Source organism: Heptranchias perlo, chromosome 30, assembly GCF_035084215.1.
Source record: "Heptranchias perlo isolate sHepPer1 chromosome 30, sHepPer1.hap1, whole genome shotgun sequence".
Taxonomy (NCBI): Eukaryota; Metazoa; Chordata; class Chondrichthyes; order Hexanchiformes; family Hexanchidae; genus Heptranchias; species Heptranchias perlo.
The window spans coordinates 2,429,120-2,444,612 of record NC_090354.1 but is presented as its reverse complement, the minus strand read 5'-3'; the positions used below and the strand labels follow the sequence as shown (position 1 = coordinate 2,444,612).

Sequence of the window (15,493 nt, the reverse complement as noted above, 5' to 3'; positions counted from 1 at the left end):
AGTACTTGTAAAGTGTAGTCACTATTGTAATGTAGGAAATGCGGCAGCCAATTTGCGTACAGCAAGATCCCACAAACAGCAATGTGATAATGACCAGATCATCTTTTTTAGGTGTTGGTTGAGGAATAAATATTGGCCCAGGACACCGGGGAGAACTCCCCTGCTCTTCTTCAAAATAGTGCCGTGGGATCTTTTACGTCTACCTGAGAGGGCAGATGGGGCCTCAGTTTAACATCTCATCTGAAAGACGGCACCTCCGACACTGCAGCACTCCCTCCAAAGGAGAAAAGGAGCAGGCCCCAAGCTTTTTGTGAAGGAGCTAAGAGAGGCAGCTGATTGTTGGGAAAAGTCGGATTTTCATGGATGGAGAGAAAAGGTGAGGGAGAGGGGTATATGGAGAGAGTTCCAGAAAGTGGGACCAAGATGGGTGAAGGGTCACCAGCAAAGGAAGGTGAGGGAGGGACGCGAGACTGGAGGAGGTTGCAGAGGTAGGTTGGGGTTAGGATATTAAATTTGATGTGTTGGAAGCAGGGAGTCAGTGGTCGATTACTAAATGCCGGGGATGAAGGTGGGGGGGGCTTAGTGGGGGACAGGAACTAGGTGCCAGAGTTTGTGGAGGGTGAGGTGAGGCCTTGCAGTACTAACTCACAAAGACTAGAAAGTCCGTCTGGGCTCACACGTGAAGAACAGTTGCCAACTTGGGCAAGGAACCGGATGGACAATGGGTGCTGGAAATTAAACAAAGCAAGAGTCCAGGGAGGAAAGGAGAACATTGGAAACAACACTGTGGGATAGTAATTTTATCTTTGGCGGTCGTACAAACCAGGTGATAGTGAATTGGCAGCTCCTTCTGCACTCTGCCTGGTTTTGTTTTCCGTTGACTTCAATGGAAACTACAATCAGGCGTAGTGTAAAACGGGCTGTGACTCTCTATCGCTGTTTTGAGCTACCACTCGATACAAATTAATATTATTAAACAGATTCTGTTTGAATGGGGCTCGATGGTGAACCTGAATGATGTAGCTCTCTCTTTAAAATGGATCGCTTTACTAATTTAACACTGCTTGGGCAGTGTGCCAAGCCGATAACCACACCAGGATTTAATTTATACTGAGCAAGTGAAAGTGGACCTTTACCCTTGTCCAGCAGCAGTTTCTCCAAGTATTCCTTGTCTCCATACAGCTCCCCGAGCAGCACTCGGACGGTTTTGTTGGTTTTCGGCTCCTCATGCTCCTGTTTCTTGCTCTGCTGCTTCAGGTTTAATTTCTGCCGTCGGAGCTGAGATTTGGTTTTCGGTACCACTTTCTTGTTGAGAGATAGGAAGTGTGATCAGTTTATTCTCACTGTCCCAGAGCAAAACTAAGCAAGCCCTTGCGTATTAGAGTAGTGATCTCAACCCCACCTCTCTGCCTTCTCACCATATCCCTCAACCCCACCCACCCACCATCTCACCATATCCCTATACCCCACCTACCCACCTTCTCACCATATCCCTCAATCCCACCTACCCACCATCTCACCATAGCCCTCAACCTCACCTCAAATAGCCTACCGACAGTCTTTCTAGGCTCACACATGAAGAATGGGTGAGGTATTGAAGGATGACTGCCACCCATGGGATTGTACCCAAGACGGGGACCGACATGAGTAAAGGAGCAGCCCCTCCTGATCCAAGTGCTGCATTTACCCCAAGCCTTGGGGGGAAAACCTCTGAAATTAAATATTTTTTAACACTCGTGAATTTGAGATCCAGTCGAGGCATTCGGCCCTGTTAAAGCTTTAATGTAGCAGCTTACCTCCTCCCGTCTGTAAAAGAAAGACAGGTCCCCTGTAGTTTCGAGCTTCACCGAGGATGGGCCTGTGTGAATAATCATTCAATGAGTGAGAATTCTCATTAGGAGGTAACAGCAGCTATAGAGGTCTGTTCAGGACTCTGAGCAGATCCTATTTAGTTTTCAGTTTTTCTTATTCCCCTATCCTCAGTTGAATGGAATACAGGTCAAACACAACTCTGAGTTCTCATGCATTCCTCTGTTACTCTGCAGTGACTTGGACCGGGGTGCCTAGCATGGCCGTACAGCAGCTGAGTCTTTGGACGGGATTGTCTGCTGTTCAGTCACCCAGAACCTCTTATCATTCATAAGAACATCAGAAATAGGAGCAGGAGTAGGCCATACGGCCCCTCAAGCCTGCGCCACCATTCAATAAGATCATGGCTGATCATCTACCTCAACTCCACTTTTCCACCCTTTCCCCATATCCCTTGATACCCTTAGTGTCCAAAAATCTATCGATCTTAGTCTTGAATATACTCAATGACTGAGCATCCGCAGCCTTCTGGGGTAGAGAATTCCAAAGATTAACAACCCTTGAGTGAAGGAATTTTTCCTCATCTCAATCCTAAATGGCCCTAGTTCGAAATTCTCCAACCAGGAGAAACAGCCTCTCAGCATCTACCCTGTCAACCCTCTAAGAATTTTATACATTTCAATGATATCACCTCTCATTCTTCTAAACTCCACAGAGTATAGGCCCATTCTACTCAATCTCTCTTCATAGGACAACCCTCTCATCCCAGGAATCAATCTAGTGAACCTTTGTTGCACCCCCTCAAAAGTAAGTATATCCTTCCTCAAGTAAGGAGACCAAAACTGTACACACAGACCTATATAATTGCAGCAAGACCTCCTTAATCTTAGACTTCAACTCCCTTGCAAAAAAGGCAACATACCATTTGCCTTCCTAACTGCTTGCTGTACCTGCATGTTAACTTTCTGTGATTCGTGTACAAGGACACCCAAATCTCTCTGAACTCCAACATTTAATAGTTTCTCACCATTTAAAAATATTCTATTTTTCTATTCTTCTTATCAAAGTGAATAACCTCACACTTCCCCACAATATACTCCATCTGCTACCTTCTTGCCCACTCACTTAACCTGTCTATATTCCTTTGCAGCCTCTTTGCGTTCTCACAGCTTACTTTCCCACCTAGTTTTGTGTTGTCAGCAAACTTGGATGCATTACACTTGGTCCCCTCATCTGAGTCATTGATACATATTGTAAATAGCTGAAGCCCAAGCACTGATCCTTGCAGCACCCCACTAGTTACAACCCGAAAATGACCCAATTATTCCTACTCTGTTTTCTGTCCATTAACCGATCTTCTATCCATGCTAATATATTACCCCAATCCCACAAGCTCTAATCTTGTGTAACAACCTCTTGAGTGGCACCTTATCGAATGCCTTTTGAAAATCCAAATGTACTACATCCACTGGTTCCCCCTTATCTAGAAATCATGATGGGTCTAGACAGAGTAGATAGAGAGAAACTGTTCCCATTGACAGAAGGGTCAAGAACCAGAGGACATAAATTTAAGGTGATTGGCAAAAGAACCAGAGGTGACATGAGGAACAATTTTTTTACACAGCGGGTGGTCAGGATCTGGAATGCACTGCCCGAGGGGGTGGTGGAGGCAGATTTAATCATGGCCTTCAAAAGGAACTGGATAAGTACTTGAAAGGAAAAAAATTGCAGGGCTACAGGGATGGGGCAGGGGAGTGGGACAAGCTGAATTGCTCTTGCATAGAGCTGACGCGGACTCGATGGGACGAATGGCCTCCTTCCGTGCTGTAACCTTTCTATGATTTTATGCCAGTTACAACCTCAAAAACTCTAACATCTTTTTCCCTCCAATTTGTGTCCCCTCATCTATGGTGCAGGGGAGCTTGCTGGAACTCCTTCCCGAACTCCCACCACCACACCACCTCCCTCATTGCTTTCAAAAGCTACCTAAAAACCCTTCTCTTCACCTAGGGTTTTCACATCATAAACCCCACCCTCAACTTTGTCTATTTTCGCTTTTTTCCGTCCTGCTCACAATCCAAACTGTGACTCTGAAGTCACCTTTCCGTATGAGAGGATCTTTTTAGGAGTGTAAGCTGTTGGCGTTGAGAAACAGAATGGGTGGAAAGAGAATAAAAATGAAAGGCCCCTACCACCATGGGGTTTGTGGAGCAGCAGAAGTGTCAGGGCCCACAGTGAAGTTTGCAGCCCATTTGCCTGAACTGGCTCCAGTTGATGTGGATTCCTGGGACTAGAAAGTGAGGGGCAGGTCAGGGGCTACTCCCTCCCAAAACACACTTACTTCCAACAGAGTTGTCGATAGCCTCCCGAGCCTTCTGAATTCCCAGGCGGAAATTGCGGTCATCTGGACGGAGGTTATGTCCTCGATGATAGAACATTAAGGCGAGTTCAAACTCACCCTTAGCGTAAAGGGTCTCAGCCTTCCGAAAAAGCCCCTAATAAGACAAAAAAAATACTCCCTTTATAATTTTAAAATGTTCACATTAGCTTTAATAAGCATTGGGTGTTTATGATAATCTGGGAAATCTTTAAAGCTAGTAATCATTTAATAATTAAAGTTATGTTGCTAGCATGCAGCACAATGCACAACACCAATATCCTCACCACAGGTGGGGGTGGGGGCAGTCACAGGCTTAATTCCCCCCTCACCAAAGAGATGCCAACTTTAAGTGTGCCCCCACTGAGCTCCCCTGAAAACTCAGCTTATCCCTGTGAGTACCTGAGCCATCCCAGGTTCGTTACCTGGTCTGAGCTGGGTTAGTTCATTTGAGCAGGGGCAGCAGTAGTGGTGGCTCGATGGCCTTAACCTAGGACCAGGGAGGGAAAATCAGCCAGGGTTCCTGGTTCTAATCCCTCTCCAAAGTGACATAGACAGATTAAGTGAGTGGGCAAAACTATGGCAGATGGAGTTTAATGTGGGCATGTGTGAGGTCATCCACTTTGGACCTAAGAAACATAAATTGGAGTATTTTCTAAATGGTGAGAAACTAGGAACTGTAGAGGAGCAAAGAGATTTGGGAGTCCAAGTACACAAATCATTTAAAGCTGGTAGGCAGGTACAAAAAGCAATCAAAAAGGCTCATGGAATGATGGCCTTTATCTCAAGGAGGCTGGAACACAAAGGGGAGGAAGTTATGCTTCAATTGTGCAGAGCCTTGGTCAGACCCCATCTGGAGTTACTGCATTCAGTTTTGGACACTGCACCTCAGGGAGGATATATTGGCCTTGAAGGAGGTGCAGCACAGATTCACCAGAATGATACTGGGGCTAGAGGGTTAAATTCTGTGGACAGATTGCATAAACCTGGCTTGTATTCCCTTAAGTTTAGAGGATTGAGGGGTGATCTGATTGAGGTGTTTAAAATGTTAAAAGGATTCGATAGGGTAGTTATGGAGAAACTATTTCCATTGATGGGGGAATCAAGAACGAGGGGACATAATTTTAAAATCAGAGCTAGGCCGTTCAGGAGTGGAATCAGGAAGCACTGTTTCACAAAAAGGGTAGTGGAAATCTGGAACTGGCTCTCCCAAAAGGCTGTGGATGCTGGGACAATTGGAGCTTTCATAGACTGAGATTGATAGATTTTTGTTAGGCAAATGGATCAAGGGATATGGAGTTGAGGTTGAGTTCAGCCATAATATCATTGAATGGCAGAGCAGGCTTGAGGGGCTCAATGACCTATTCCTGTTCCTATGTTCCTTTGAATGCGTGTCACTGACAAGGCCACATGTATTGCCCATCCTCGGTTGCCTGGAGGAGGTGGTGGTGGGCCTTCTCCTTGAACCACTGCAGTCCTTGTGGTGACAATGATGTTAGGTAGGGAATTCCAGGATATTGACCCAGCAATGATGAAGGAACGGTGATATATGTCCAAGTCAGGATGGTGTGTAACTTGGAGGGGATGGAATTCTCTATGGAAAAGAGGACTGGTGACTTTACTGCCTGGGTCAATGATTTGTGTTTTTGCTCGCCAGGTTTATTTTTAAGTAAAGTACCTGCCCTTGGGTCTAGAGCTGGAGTTCACCCCAACATTTTCTATGTCCAAATCAGATCAGAAACTGCACAATAATAAGCTTCCTAATGAACTCAGTGTCCAAATGAATTACCCAATGAGAAATTGAGTCCTACAGAGCAGGAAGGTCCTGGGTTCAGTCAATTGATCTGTGTCAGGGCAGCAGTTGGGGACATTCAGGATTTAACTGCATAATCTAAACAGACAGTTCAGCATCGTATTGAGTGAGAGCTGCGTTGTCCAATGAGACATTAAACCAAGGTCTTGTCTACCTGTTTAGATGGTGGTCAGAGATTCCAGCATAATATTGTTTACAACTGGCCTCAGCAGCACCGGGTCAGAGACTGGAAAAAAAAATCAGGCAGGGTTCTTGCTCCTGGTTGCTATCTAGTAACTCCATCTGGGAGTCCATTAGTGCGGAGCTCCTAACATCACAGGATCAGGCTCGTTTGTGATGCCCTCTGTGTTGATTAGCCTGATGACGCTCACTGTCTAGACTCACACACAAAGACTGGCCATTCAGGTACAGTGCCAAAGGAGGAGAAACATCGAAGGGAATAAATCCGCTGAATTAATTGTTCTACCAACATTACCTTGTAGAATTCTTTATTGCCCAACTGAGAGGCCTCTGCATCGCTCAGAGCAGCAGTGGTGTTTCCCATTTTCAGGTAGCATCGTGAACGAGCAACCAGACAGTTCCTGTTCTTTGGTTCTTGTTGGAGAGCCTGCAATGGAAATTTCAACAACCTTCAACATCCAGCATGCTTTATAATAATTTGATTTTTTTTTGCATTCATTAAGATGAGAAATAATCATGTTGGAGAATGGAACACTTTCCATTTCCATGCCCAGTGTCAAACACTCCCAGAGCAGGTACAGAGTAAAGCTCCCTCTACACTGTCCCATTAAACACTCCCAGGGCAGGTACAGCATGGGTCAGATACAGAGTAAAGCTCCCTCTACACTGTCCCATCAAACACTCCCAGGGCAGGTACAGCACGGGTTAGATACAGAGTAAAGCTCCCTCTACACTGTCCCATCCAACACTCCCAGGGCAGGTACAGCACGGGTTAGATACAGAGTAAAGCTCCCTCTACACTGTCCCATCCAACACTCCCAGGGCAGGTACAGCACGGGTTAGATACAGAGTAAAGCTCCCTCTACACTGTCCAATCAAACACTCCTAGGGCAGGTACAGCACAGGTTAGATATGGAGTGAAGCTTGATGTAGATGGGATTGGGGGGAATATACTGGCATGGATTGAGAATTGGTTGACAGACAGGAAATAGAGAGTAGGAATAAACGGGTCTTTTTCCGGGTGGCAGGCGGTGATTAGTGGGGTACCGCAGGGATCAGTGCTTGGGCCCCAGCTATTCACAATATATATCAATGATTTGGATGAGGAAACTAAATGTAACATTTCCAAGTTTGCAGACGACACAAAGCTGGGGTAAAATTTGAGCTGTGAGGAGGATGCAAAGAGGCTCCAATGTGATTTAGACAAGTTAGGTGAGTGGGCAAGAACATGGCAGATGCAGTATAACGTAGATAAATGTGAGGTTATCTACTTTGGTTGTAAAAACAGAAAGGCAGATTATTATCTGAATGGTGATAGATTGGGAAAAGGGGAGGTGCAACGAGACATGGGTGTCCTTGTACACTAGTCGCTGAAAGCGAGCATTCAGGTGCAGCAAGCAGTTAGGAAGACGAATGGTATGTTGGCCTTCATTGCAAGAGGATTTGAGTACAGGAGCAGGGATGTCTTACTGCAGTTGTCCTGGGCCTTGGTGAGACCACATCTGGAGTATTGTGTGCAGTTTTGGTCTCCTTATCTGAGGAAGGATTTCCTTGCCATGGAGGGAGTGCAATTAAGGTTTACCAGACTGATTCCTGGGATGGCAGGACTGACGTATGAGGAGAGATTGGGTCGACTAGGCCTATATTCACTAGAGTTTAGAAGAATGAGAGGTGATCTCATTAAAACATATAAAATTCTAACAGGACCAGACAGACTAGATGCAGGGGGGATGTTCCCAATGGCTGGGGAGTCCAGAACCGGGGTCACAGTCTCAGGAAACGGGATATGCCATTTAGAACCAAGATGAGGAGAAATTTCTTCATTCAGAGGGTGGTGAACCTGTGGAATTCTCTACCACAGAAGGCAGTGGAGGCCAAGTCATTAAATATATTCAAGAATGAGATAGATATTTCTTAATACCAAAGCGATAATGGGAAAAAGCGGGAACAGGGTACTGAGTAAGACGATCAGCCATGATCATTTTGAATGGCGGAGCAGGCCCGAAGGGCCGAATGGCCTACTCTTGCTCCTACCTTCTATGTTTCTATGTAGAAACACTCCCACCAGGAACTGGATTATGTGCTCAAGTGTCTGGAGTGGGACTTCAACCCATAATCCTCTGACTCAGGTGAGAGTGTTACCACTGAGCCAAGGCTGACACTTAAATATATTTAAAATACACACCTACTCGTTCATTGTTTTATTCAAACCTGTTTTTTTAAAATTTCTGTATCATACCTTCTCTCTTCCTCTCCTCACTATGTTGACTCATCACCAGGGTACAGCTCCCTGTGCACCTGCCACCCTCCACTTCTTTGCCCAATTGGCTGCTCTTCAGTTGTGAACCTTGACTTTCGAATGGGAATTGGATATATGCTTGAAAAGGAAACATTTGCAGGGCTTTCAGGAAAGAGCAGGGGAGTGGAACTAATTGGATAACACTTTCAAAGAGCCAGCGTGGGTATGATGGGATGAATGGCCTCCTTTTGTGCTGTATGATTCTATATAATTGTAAACAATTTTACAACACCAAGTTATAGTCCAGCAATTTTATTTTAAATTCACAAGCTTTCGGAGGCTACCTCCTTCCTCAGGTGAACGATGCGGAATCGTTCACCTGAGGAAGGAGGTAGCATCGTTCACCTGAGGAAGGAGGTAGCCTCCGAAAGCTTGTGAATTTAAAATAAAATTGCTGGACTATAACTTGGTGTTGTAAAATTGTTTACAATTGTCAACCCCAGTCCATCACCGGCATCTCCACATCATGATTCTATATACATAGGGCAGGCTCTGCAGCTGTGGAGGAGCCCAGCCTGGTCCTTAACTCGATGTCTGCACATGCGAACTTACAGCAGGAATCACTGGGGAGCGAACAGGAGCAGGAACCTTGGCAGGCTTTGTCTCTGGGCTAGGGAGGAGAAAATGAGGCCAACTGTTGCAGTCCTTGAGCTGTCCCAGCTGAAATCAGTTAATGTACCACAGAGAGATAATGGAACATTTACAAAAGGGTTCCTGTAGTTAAAGGCTGATGTCTCAGCAGGTAAACACATCACCCAATGTGGTATTGAGCCACACAGACCAGGAAGATCTCAGATTTTATCCTAGATGTGTGCTGAGTTAGCTAATTCCAGTCAGGGCAGCGGTTCGGACAGTTCAATGGGGCTCAGCACCCTAGGTTAAGGAGGAGGAAAATCCTACTCCTGATCATTAGCCAGTGACTCCTGCTGGAAGAAGGTATGCATGGACGTTGGATGAGTTCCAATGCACTCCATGGTAGAACACCTGCTGACACTCACTGTGGGCTTACACTTGAAGAATGATCACTTGACTGACACACCAAGAGGCAGCATCCAGCGAGAGTAAAGCTCTACCTTCAAGAGAGGAGGAGTGAAAAACATTTTGGAGGGTGGAATGGGTTATTAAGTCACTTCCAAATGAACATAGGAAAAGAAGATAAAAGCCCATCAGGCTCACCTGATTCATTAGACTGTGTAACCTCATGCTCCTGCCCCCATCCCTAACCAGTAGTAATGCTAAGTCCTGGGGGAGGGAACTATCTGTGAGTAACTTCAGGGAAAACTGCCTGAGGCAAAACTCCAGGGGACCCACTATGCATCTCTAGACACACTGCAGTGAGAATTCTGATCCTGGGCAAAACATTGCGAGTTGGGAACAATTAATGGAAACTATCACACCACTAAAACTCACCCCTCTGTCCCCTTCCCTCCTCCAAGGAACAAAGGACTATGTGGGAATGGAAAAAAAACACCTTCATTCATCAGACTAGTCCCAAAGGTCACAGAGCTCTGACCCCACATCACCTCCGATACCCTTCAAATCTGTGAAAAAATGTATCAGCCTCTTAAAGTTACAACACCCTCCACTTGCATCGGTTGAACTAGTTAACGTGTTCACTGCTCTCCCGGTGGAGAACATGCACTTTAACTTACATGTGTGTAACATTGGATGGCCTTTTCATACTCTCCCAGCAGGTACAGCCGGTCTCCCTCTGACTTGTAAGTGAGGTAGGAGCAGATTGGGCCCGAAATAACCTCTTCGTCGTCGTCAGCCATATCCCCCTGTCTCAGTCTCACCGTCTCTGTCTCCGGACAGTTGCTCTCTGTCCCCTGTCTCTGTCTCTGCTCCCTGTTTCTGTTTCTGTCTCTGCTCCCTGTCTCTGTCCCCTGTCTCTGCTCCCTGTCTCCGGGCTCTGTCTCTGCTCCCTGTCTCCGGGCTCTGTCTCTGCTCCCTGTTTCTGTCTCTGTCTCTGCTCCCTGTCTCCGGGCTCTGTTTCTGCTCCCTGTCTCTGTCTCTGTCTCTGCTCCTGCTCCCTGTCTCTGTCTCTGCTCCCTGTCTCCGGGCTCTGTCTCTGCTCCCTGTCTCCGGGCTCTGTCTCTGCTCCCTGTCTCTGTCTCTGCTCCCTGTCTCCGGGCTCTGTCTCTGCTCCCTGTCTCCGGGCTCTGTCTCTGTCTCTGCTCCCTGTCTCCGGGCTCTGTCTCTGTCTCTGCTCCCTGTCTCCGGGCTCTGTCTCTGTCTCTGCTCCCTGTCTCCGGGCTCTGTCTCTGTCTCTGTCTCTGCTCCCTGTCTCCGGGCTCTGTCTCTGTCTCTGCTCCCTGTCTCCGGGCTCTGTCTCTGTCTCTGCTCCCTGTCTCCGGGCTCTGTCTCTGTCTCTGCTCCCTGTCTCCGGGCTCTGTCTCTGCTCCCTGTCTCTGATCCCTGTCTCCGGGCTCTGTCTCTGTCTCTGCTCCCTGTCTCCGGGCTCTGTCTCTGTCTCTGCTCCCTGTCTCCGGGCTCTGTCTCTGTCTCTGCTCCCTGTCTCTGATCCCTGTCTCCGGGCTCTGTCTCTGTCTCTGCTCCCTGTCTCCGGGCTCTGTCTCTGTCTCTGATCCCTGTCTCCGGGCTCTGTCTCTGTCTCTGATCCCTGTCTCCGGGCTCTGTCTCTGTCTCTGATCCCTGTCTCCGGGCTCTGTCTCTGCTCCCTGTCTCTGATCCCTGTCTCCGGGCTCTGTCTCTGTCTCTGATCCCTGTCTCTGTCTCTGTCTCCCCTGCTGGAATGTAATGGCCTGGACTTCTCGCGGTTACAATCTGTTTAGAATGTAACCAGGTTGTCTCCTAGCAACCCCCTAACAACCAGACGCCGGGGCAGTTCCTTAAAGGGGATGATCCCCCTTCTCGTCAACTTAATTTCCATTTTATGTCAATCGGCCAATGCCAATATTTTATAATCATTTCCCCCCGGGTGTAGGGACTGTGTTGCATCTATTTTAACCGAGAGTTTGAAGTGCATTTAACTTATTTTCATCCAGTGCCGATTGATTCAATCGGTTTCATTAAGAACTAAAAAAAATTAACCAAAAAAGCATTTGAGAAATTGGTGACCGAAATAAAGCTGAGCTGACGAGGCCTGTTCAAGAAACAAAGGTACTGCTGAAAGGGAAACCTTTCACCATCCAATTTAAATATGTGTATTTTTTAAAGTGTCAAGACAGTAGCCGAGGAATTTGCCTGATGTCGTTCAAGGCATTCATTGAAGAAATGTCAATACGAACTCTATAACTTTCACACACTAATATAGGCTCACGATGCGGTCTCCTCTACATTGGAGACCAAACGCAGATTGGGTGATCGCTTTGCTGAACACCTCCTCTTAGTCTGCAAGAGTGCCCCTCCCTTGCCATTTTAATTCCCCCTCCCACTCCCTCTCTGTCCTCGGCCTCCGACACTGTTCCAATGAAGCGAGGATCAGCACCTCATCTTTCGATTAGGCACTTTACAACCACCTGGACTCAACATTGATTTCAATAACTTCAGATCAGAACCACAGCTTCAATTTTTTCCAACAGCAGGCGCTGGTAATGGTTCTGTTGTTGCCATTTACAGCTCCTCTAGGCCCATCTTTTGTTTCTTTAACTGTCCCATTACCACCCTCCTTGCCTTAAACCATGGTCCCTTTTGTCATTTAATCACTCCTGCCCTCCACCCTATCAGAGACCTTCCCTTTTGTTCTTTCCTCCCTTCCCCTTCCTCCTCTCTTTCCCTGGCCCTGTACTTGCTTAAAAACTGTTAAATCTTCATCTACATCCAGTTCTGATGAAGGGTCGTCAGCCTGAATCGTAAACTCGGTTTCCTTCTCTACTGATGCTGCCTGACTTGCTGAGTATATCCAGCATTTTTATTTCTAATATCGGCAATAGTCGTTTCTAGGGTTACATTTAATGCAGGAATTATTTGGTATGCGGGCATATATTCTGTAATAAATGTTATTTCTCCCCTCTGCAGAGAGTGGACCGGGAACCTGGTCCTAAATCTCTGCTACTTCTGCTCTGTGATGGAGTTGAATTCTCTATGAATAGTTTTATGATTTGGCACCCTGCAAACACTCTCTCTCACACCCAGTGCAAAGGACTGCTTCCACAGGCAAATCTGTGCTTCCTACCACTGAACCTGACAGTTGAGGCAGACATTTCAGCCTGAGCATCAGGTGTTGGTGTTGATTGAAAACTCAGTGCCTGACATAAAGAAAATACAGGAGCCTTTACCCAGTTCTCTCAGACCCTTTCCGTTGTACTGTTGTACTCCAGTTTCGTCCACGAAACAAATTGCCTAAAATACTGCAGAGCATTGAATAAAGTTTCAAGCTGTTTTATTGTTTTGTAACTTAAGTGAAATACGTGTCAGAATTCCCAAATGATTAACTTTGACTCCTTCTCACAGCTTGAACAATGGCATCTTTCTGGACAGACATTGTGTGAAAGGTTATCTGATAATCTTCTATCCATAACTAATTAATTGCTAGATCCAAATATTGCAGCAACTTGTGAGCGAGCAGATTTCCTCAAACAGATTTAAAGACAAGAGAAGAAAAGGAACTAATCGGCACACTATTTACACAACTATGAGCCATAGATGGTGGGAGTTTTGGTCCAGGTAATGAATTCTATCTGGACTGGCTGCTCCCAACAATGTAATAACCAACTTGAAGTGACCACCATACAGGTCAAACACAAACTCCCGTAAAGAAATATTAAGAATCTAGAAACTTTTATGTTTTTTAAAAAATGGGTCACTGATCCATCACAAGGAACAACCTGTCTTTTTGACCCCGTTGTGGCAGAGGTGTGACCATATATAAAAAGAGTTAAGGGAGCAAGCATCAGGAACAATTGAGGGATTTGAAGTTGGTTTGGGCAATGGGGATTTAACCCATCCCAATAAAAGTTGGGGTGGGCACCACCCTCACTGTCCCTACAGTGGTTGTGCCTGTGCTTGTGGCGAAGTTTCTGGTGTCCAAGACTGGAAACCCATCAGGAGGAGTCATGTGGGTGAACCTGTGACCCACCACTCCATGGTGCAGCACATTCGTTTATACTTTATAGTAAATTTCTACTTAATTTAATCCTGATTTTCAGTCAGGCCACCACACCGATGCCTCTACAGCCACAAGGACAGGGAGGTGGTCAACACTCAGCATGCTCTGGAGCTTGCATCAGGAATGATGCAAATGTAATGCTCCACTGTGACTTCCCTTGTCTCTCTAACAAGATGCAGCTTTGCTCAGAAAACTTGAGTGGAACAAGAATGAAATCAGTATCTGGAAGTTTCACTAATAGGTCAGCAGGTTTATCCAGTGACTATCTGAGGACACAAAGACCAGAAAGGTCTCAGCTTCAATTCCCAGTTTGTGCTGAGTTAGCTGACCTCAGCCAGTGTAGCACCTGGGGCATCACAGTTTGGCTCGGCACCTCTGGGTTAGTGAAGGATAAATCATGCAGGGTTCCCACTCCTGGTCACAATCCTGCTGGAACTGGACATACATGGACATCAGCTGAGCACATAGAATTACATCAGTTAACATGGAAAGAGGCTGTTTAGCCCAACCAGTCCGTGTTGATGTTTATCCTCCACATGAGCAGTGGTTCTAATCACATATGCCTTTTCTGTTTCCATATCCTTTATTCCCCTTTACTTCAATCACCTATCCAATCTATTCTCAAATGTTGACATGGTCTCTGTTTCAATCATTAACTCCAGTAGTGCATTCCACAGCCTCACAACGCTTTGTGTAAACATTTCTCCTGCTCTCTGCCCTAAATCTCTTACTTTAATCTTATAGAGTATCTCTGTTTCCTTGTTCTGGGCCCCTCAACCACTGGAAACAGTATGTTCCTATCTACTTAGTCCCATCCCTCTATTAAGTTCAAACACTTCAATCAATCACCCTGTAATCTCTGGGTACAGGATTGGGTTTGGTTGTGATACCCTTTCACGGTCAAACGCCTGCCCAGCTCAAATATGAAAAATTGGCCACTTGGCACGGTGCCAGGGGCTGTCGGAGCCCAGGGAGCAGTTCCCTAGCTAGAAGTGAACGCCTTCACAAGAGAAGTTGAGGGGACAAAATTGGTGAAGAAAACAATTGTGTCCATCGCCACTCTATGATGCCAAGAGCTCTAACCCTCAGTGGCACCATTACTCATGCAGCACATTGGTACAGCACATACAAGCCCATTCCTTCCCAGCCATGGATTTTCAGTTCCAAATTCTGTTTTTCTGAATTTTTAATGCTATTGTTGAACAAAAAAAAACATTAAAATTTATAAACACAAAGTGGAGTCATGAGTAACGAGTTAGGAATTTGCCACAACCTCCTTTGTTAAGTAATAATTACTGATGTACTTCTTCCAAGAATAGGTGTTAAAGGTGTGACGTTGCTCAGAATATTGAACGTATCAAGCAGTCTGAACCTGGCATATGCTTCATAATAAAAATACAATTCAAAAACATAAAAAAGCATGTAACAAAACAAGGCCATTTAGGTTATCGAACCCCCTGTACAATCTACCTCCTTCCACAGGCTCTGTACAATCTACCCTATTCTAGCCTCTACCCACTCATTTAATCTCCTTTTACAGTCCATGTACAATCTACTTACCCAATTAGATCTCAGCCTTGGCTCAGTGGTAGCACTCTCACCTTTGAGTCAGAAAGTCCTGGGTCCAAGCCCCATTCCAGAGACTTGGGCACAATCTAGACTGAGGGAGCACTGCACTGTCAGAGATGCTGTCCTTTGGATAAGATGTTAAACTGAGGCCCTGTCTGCCCTCTCAGGTGGATGTAAAAGATCCCACAGCCACTATTTTGAAGACGAGCAGGGGAGTTATCCCCGGTATCCTGCCCCATATTTATCCCTCAACCAATAGGAGCTCTGGATGATTTTCCCTCTCCCTAGCCCAGAGGCACTGAGCCCAATTATAAGGCCACAACCAGCTCCCTGCATAAAATCAGCTCACTCAGCACGGATTGGGGATCAAGCATG

General features: G+C 46.1%; 1 protein-coding gene across 3 annotated transcripts in view; it reads right to left on the bottom strand.

Moving 5' to 3' along the window:
* Positions 1 to 10,633, bottom strand: part of odad4 (outer dynein arm docking complex subunit 4) — a 63,743-nt gene extending 53,110 nt beyond the window's left edge. The window contains exons 1-5 of one of the 3 annotated variants that reach the window (XM_067969347.1): positions 10,131 to 10,633; positions 6,475 to 6,606; positions 4,151 to 4,304; positions 1,797 to 1,858; positions 1,137 to 1,305 (exon numbers count right to left, since the gene is read on the bottom strand). In XM_067969347.1, coding sequence (XP_067825448.1) covers positions 1,137 to 1,305; positions 1,797 to 1,858; positions 4,151 to 4,304; positions 6,475 to 6,606; positions 10,131 to 10,253 — 640 coding nt within the window. In that variant the 5' untranslated portion in view covers positions 10,254 to 10,633. The remainder of the gene's footprint in view (positions 1 to 1,136; positions 1,306 to 1,796; positions 1,859 to 4,150; positions 4,305 to 6,474; positions 6,607 to 10,130) is intronic. The other 2 variants (XM_067969348.1, XM_067969349.1) reach the window with 2 other exon arrangements.
* Between the last annotated feature and the right edge of the window lie 4,860 nt (positions 10,634 to 15,493).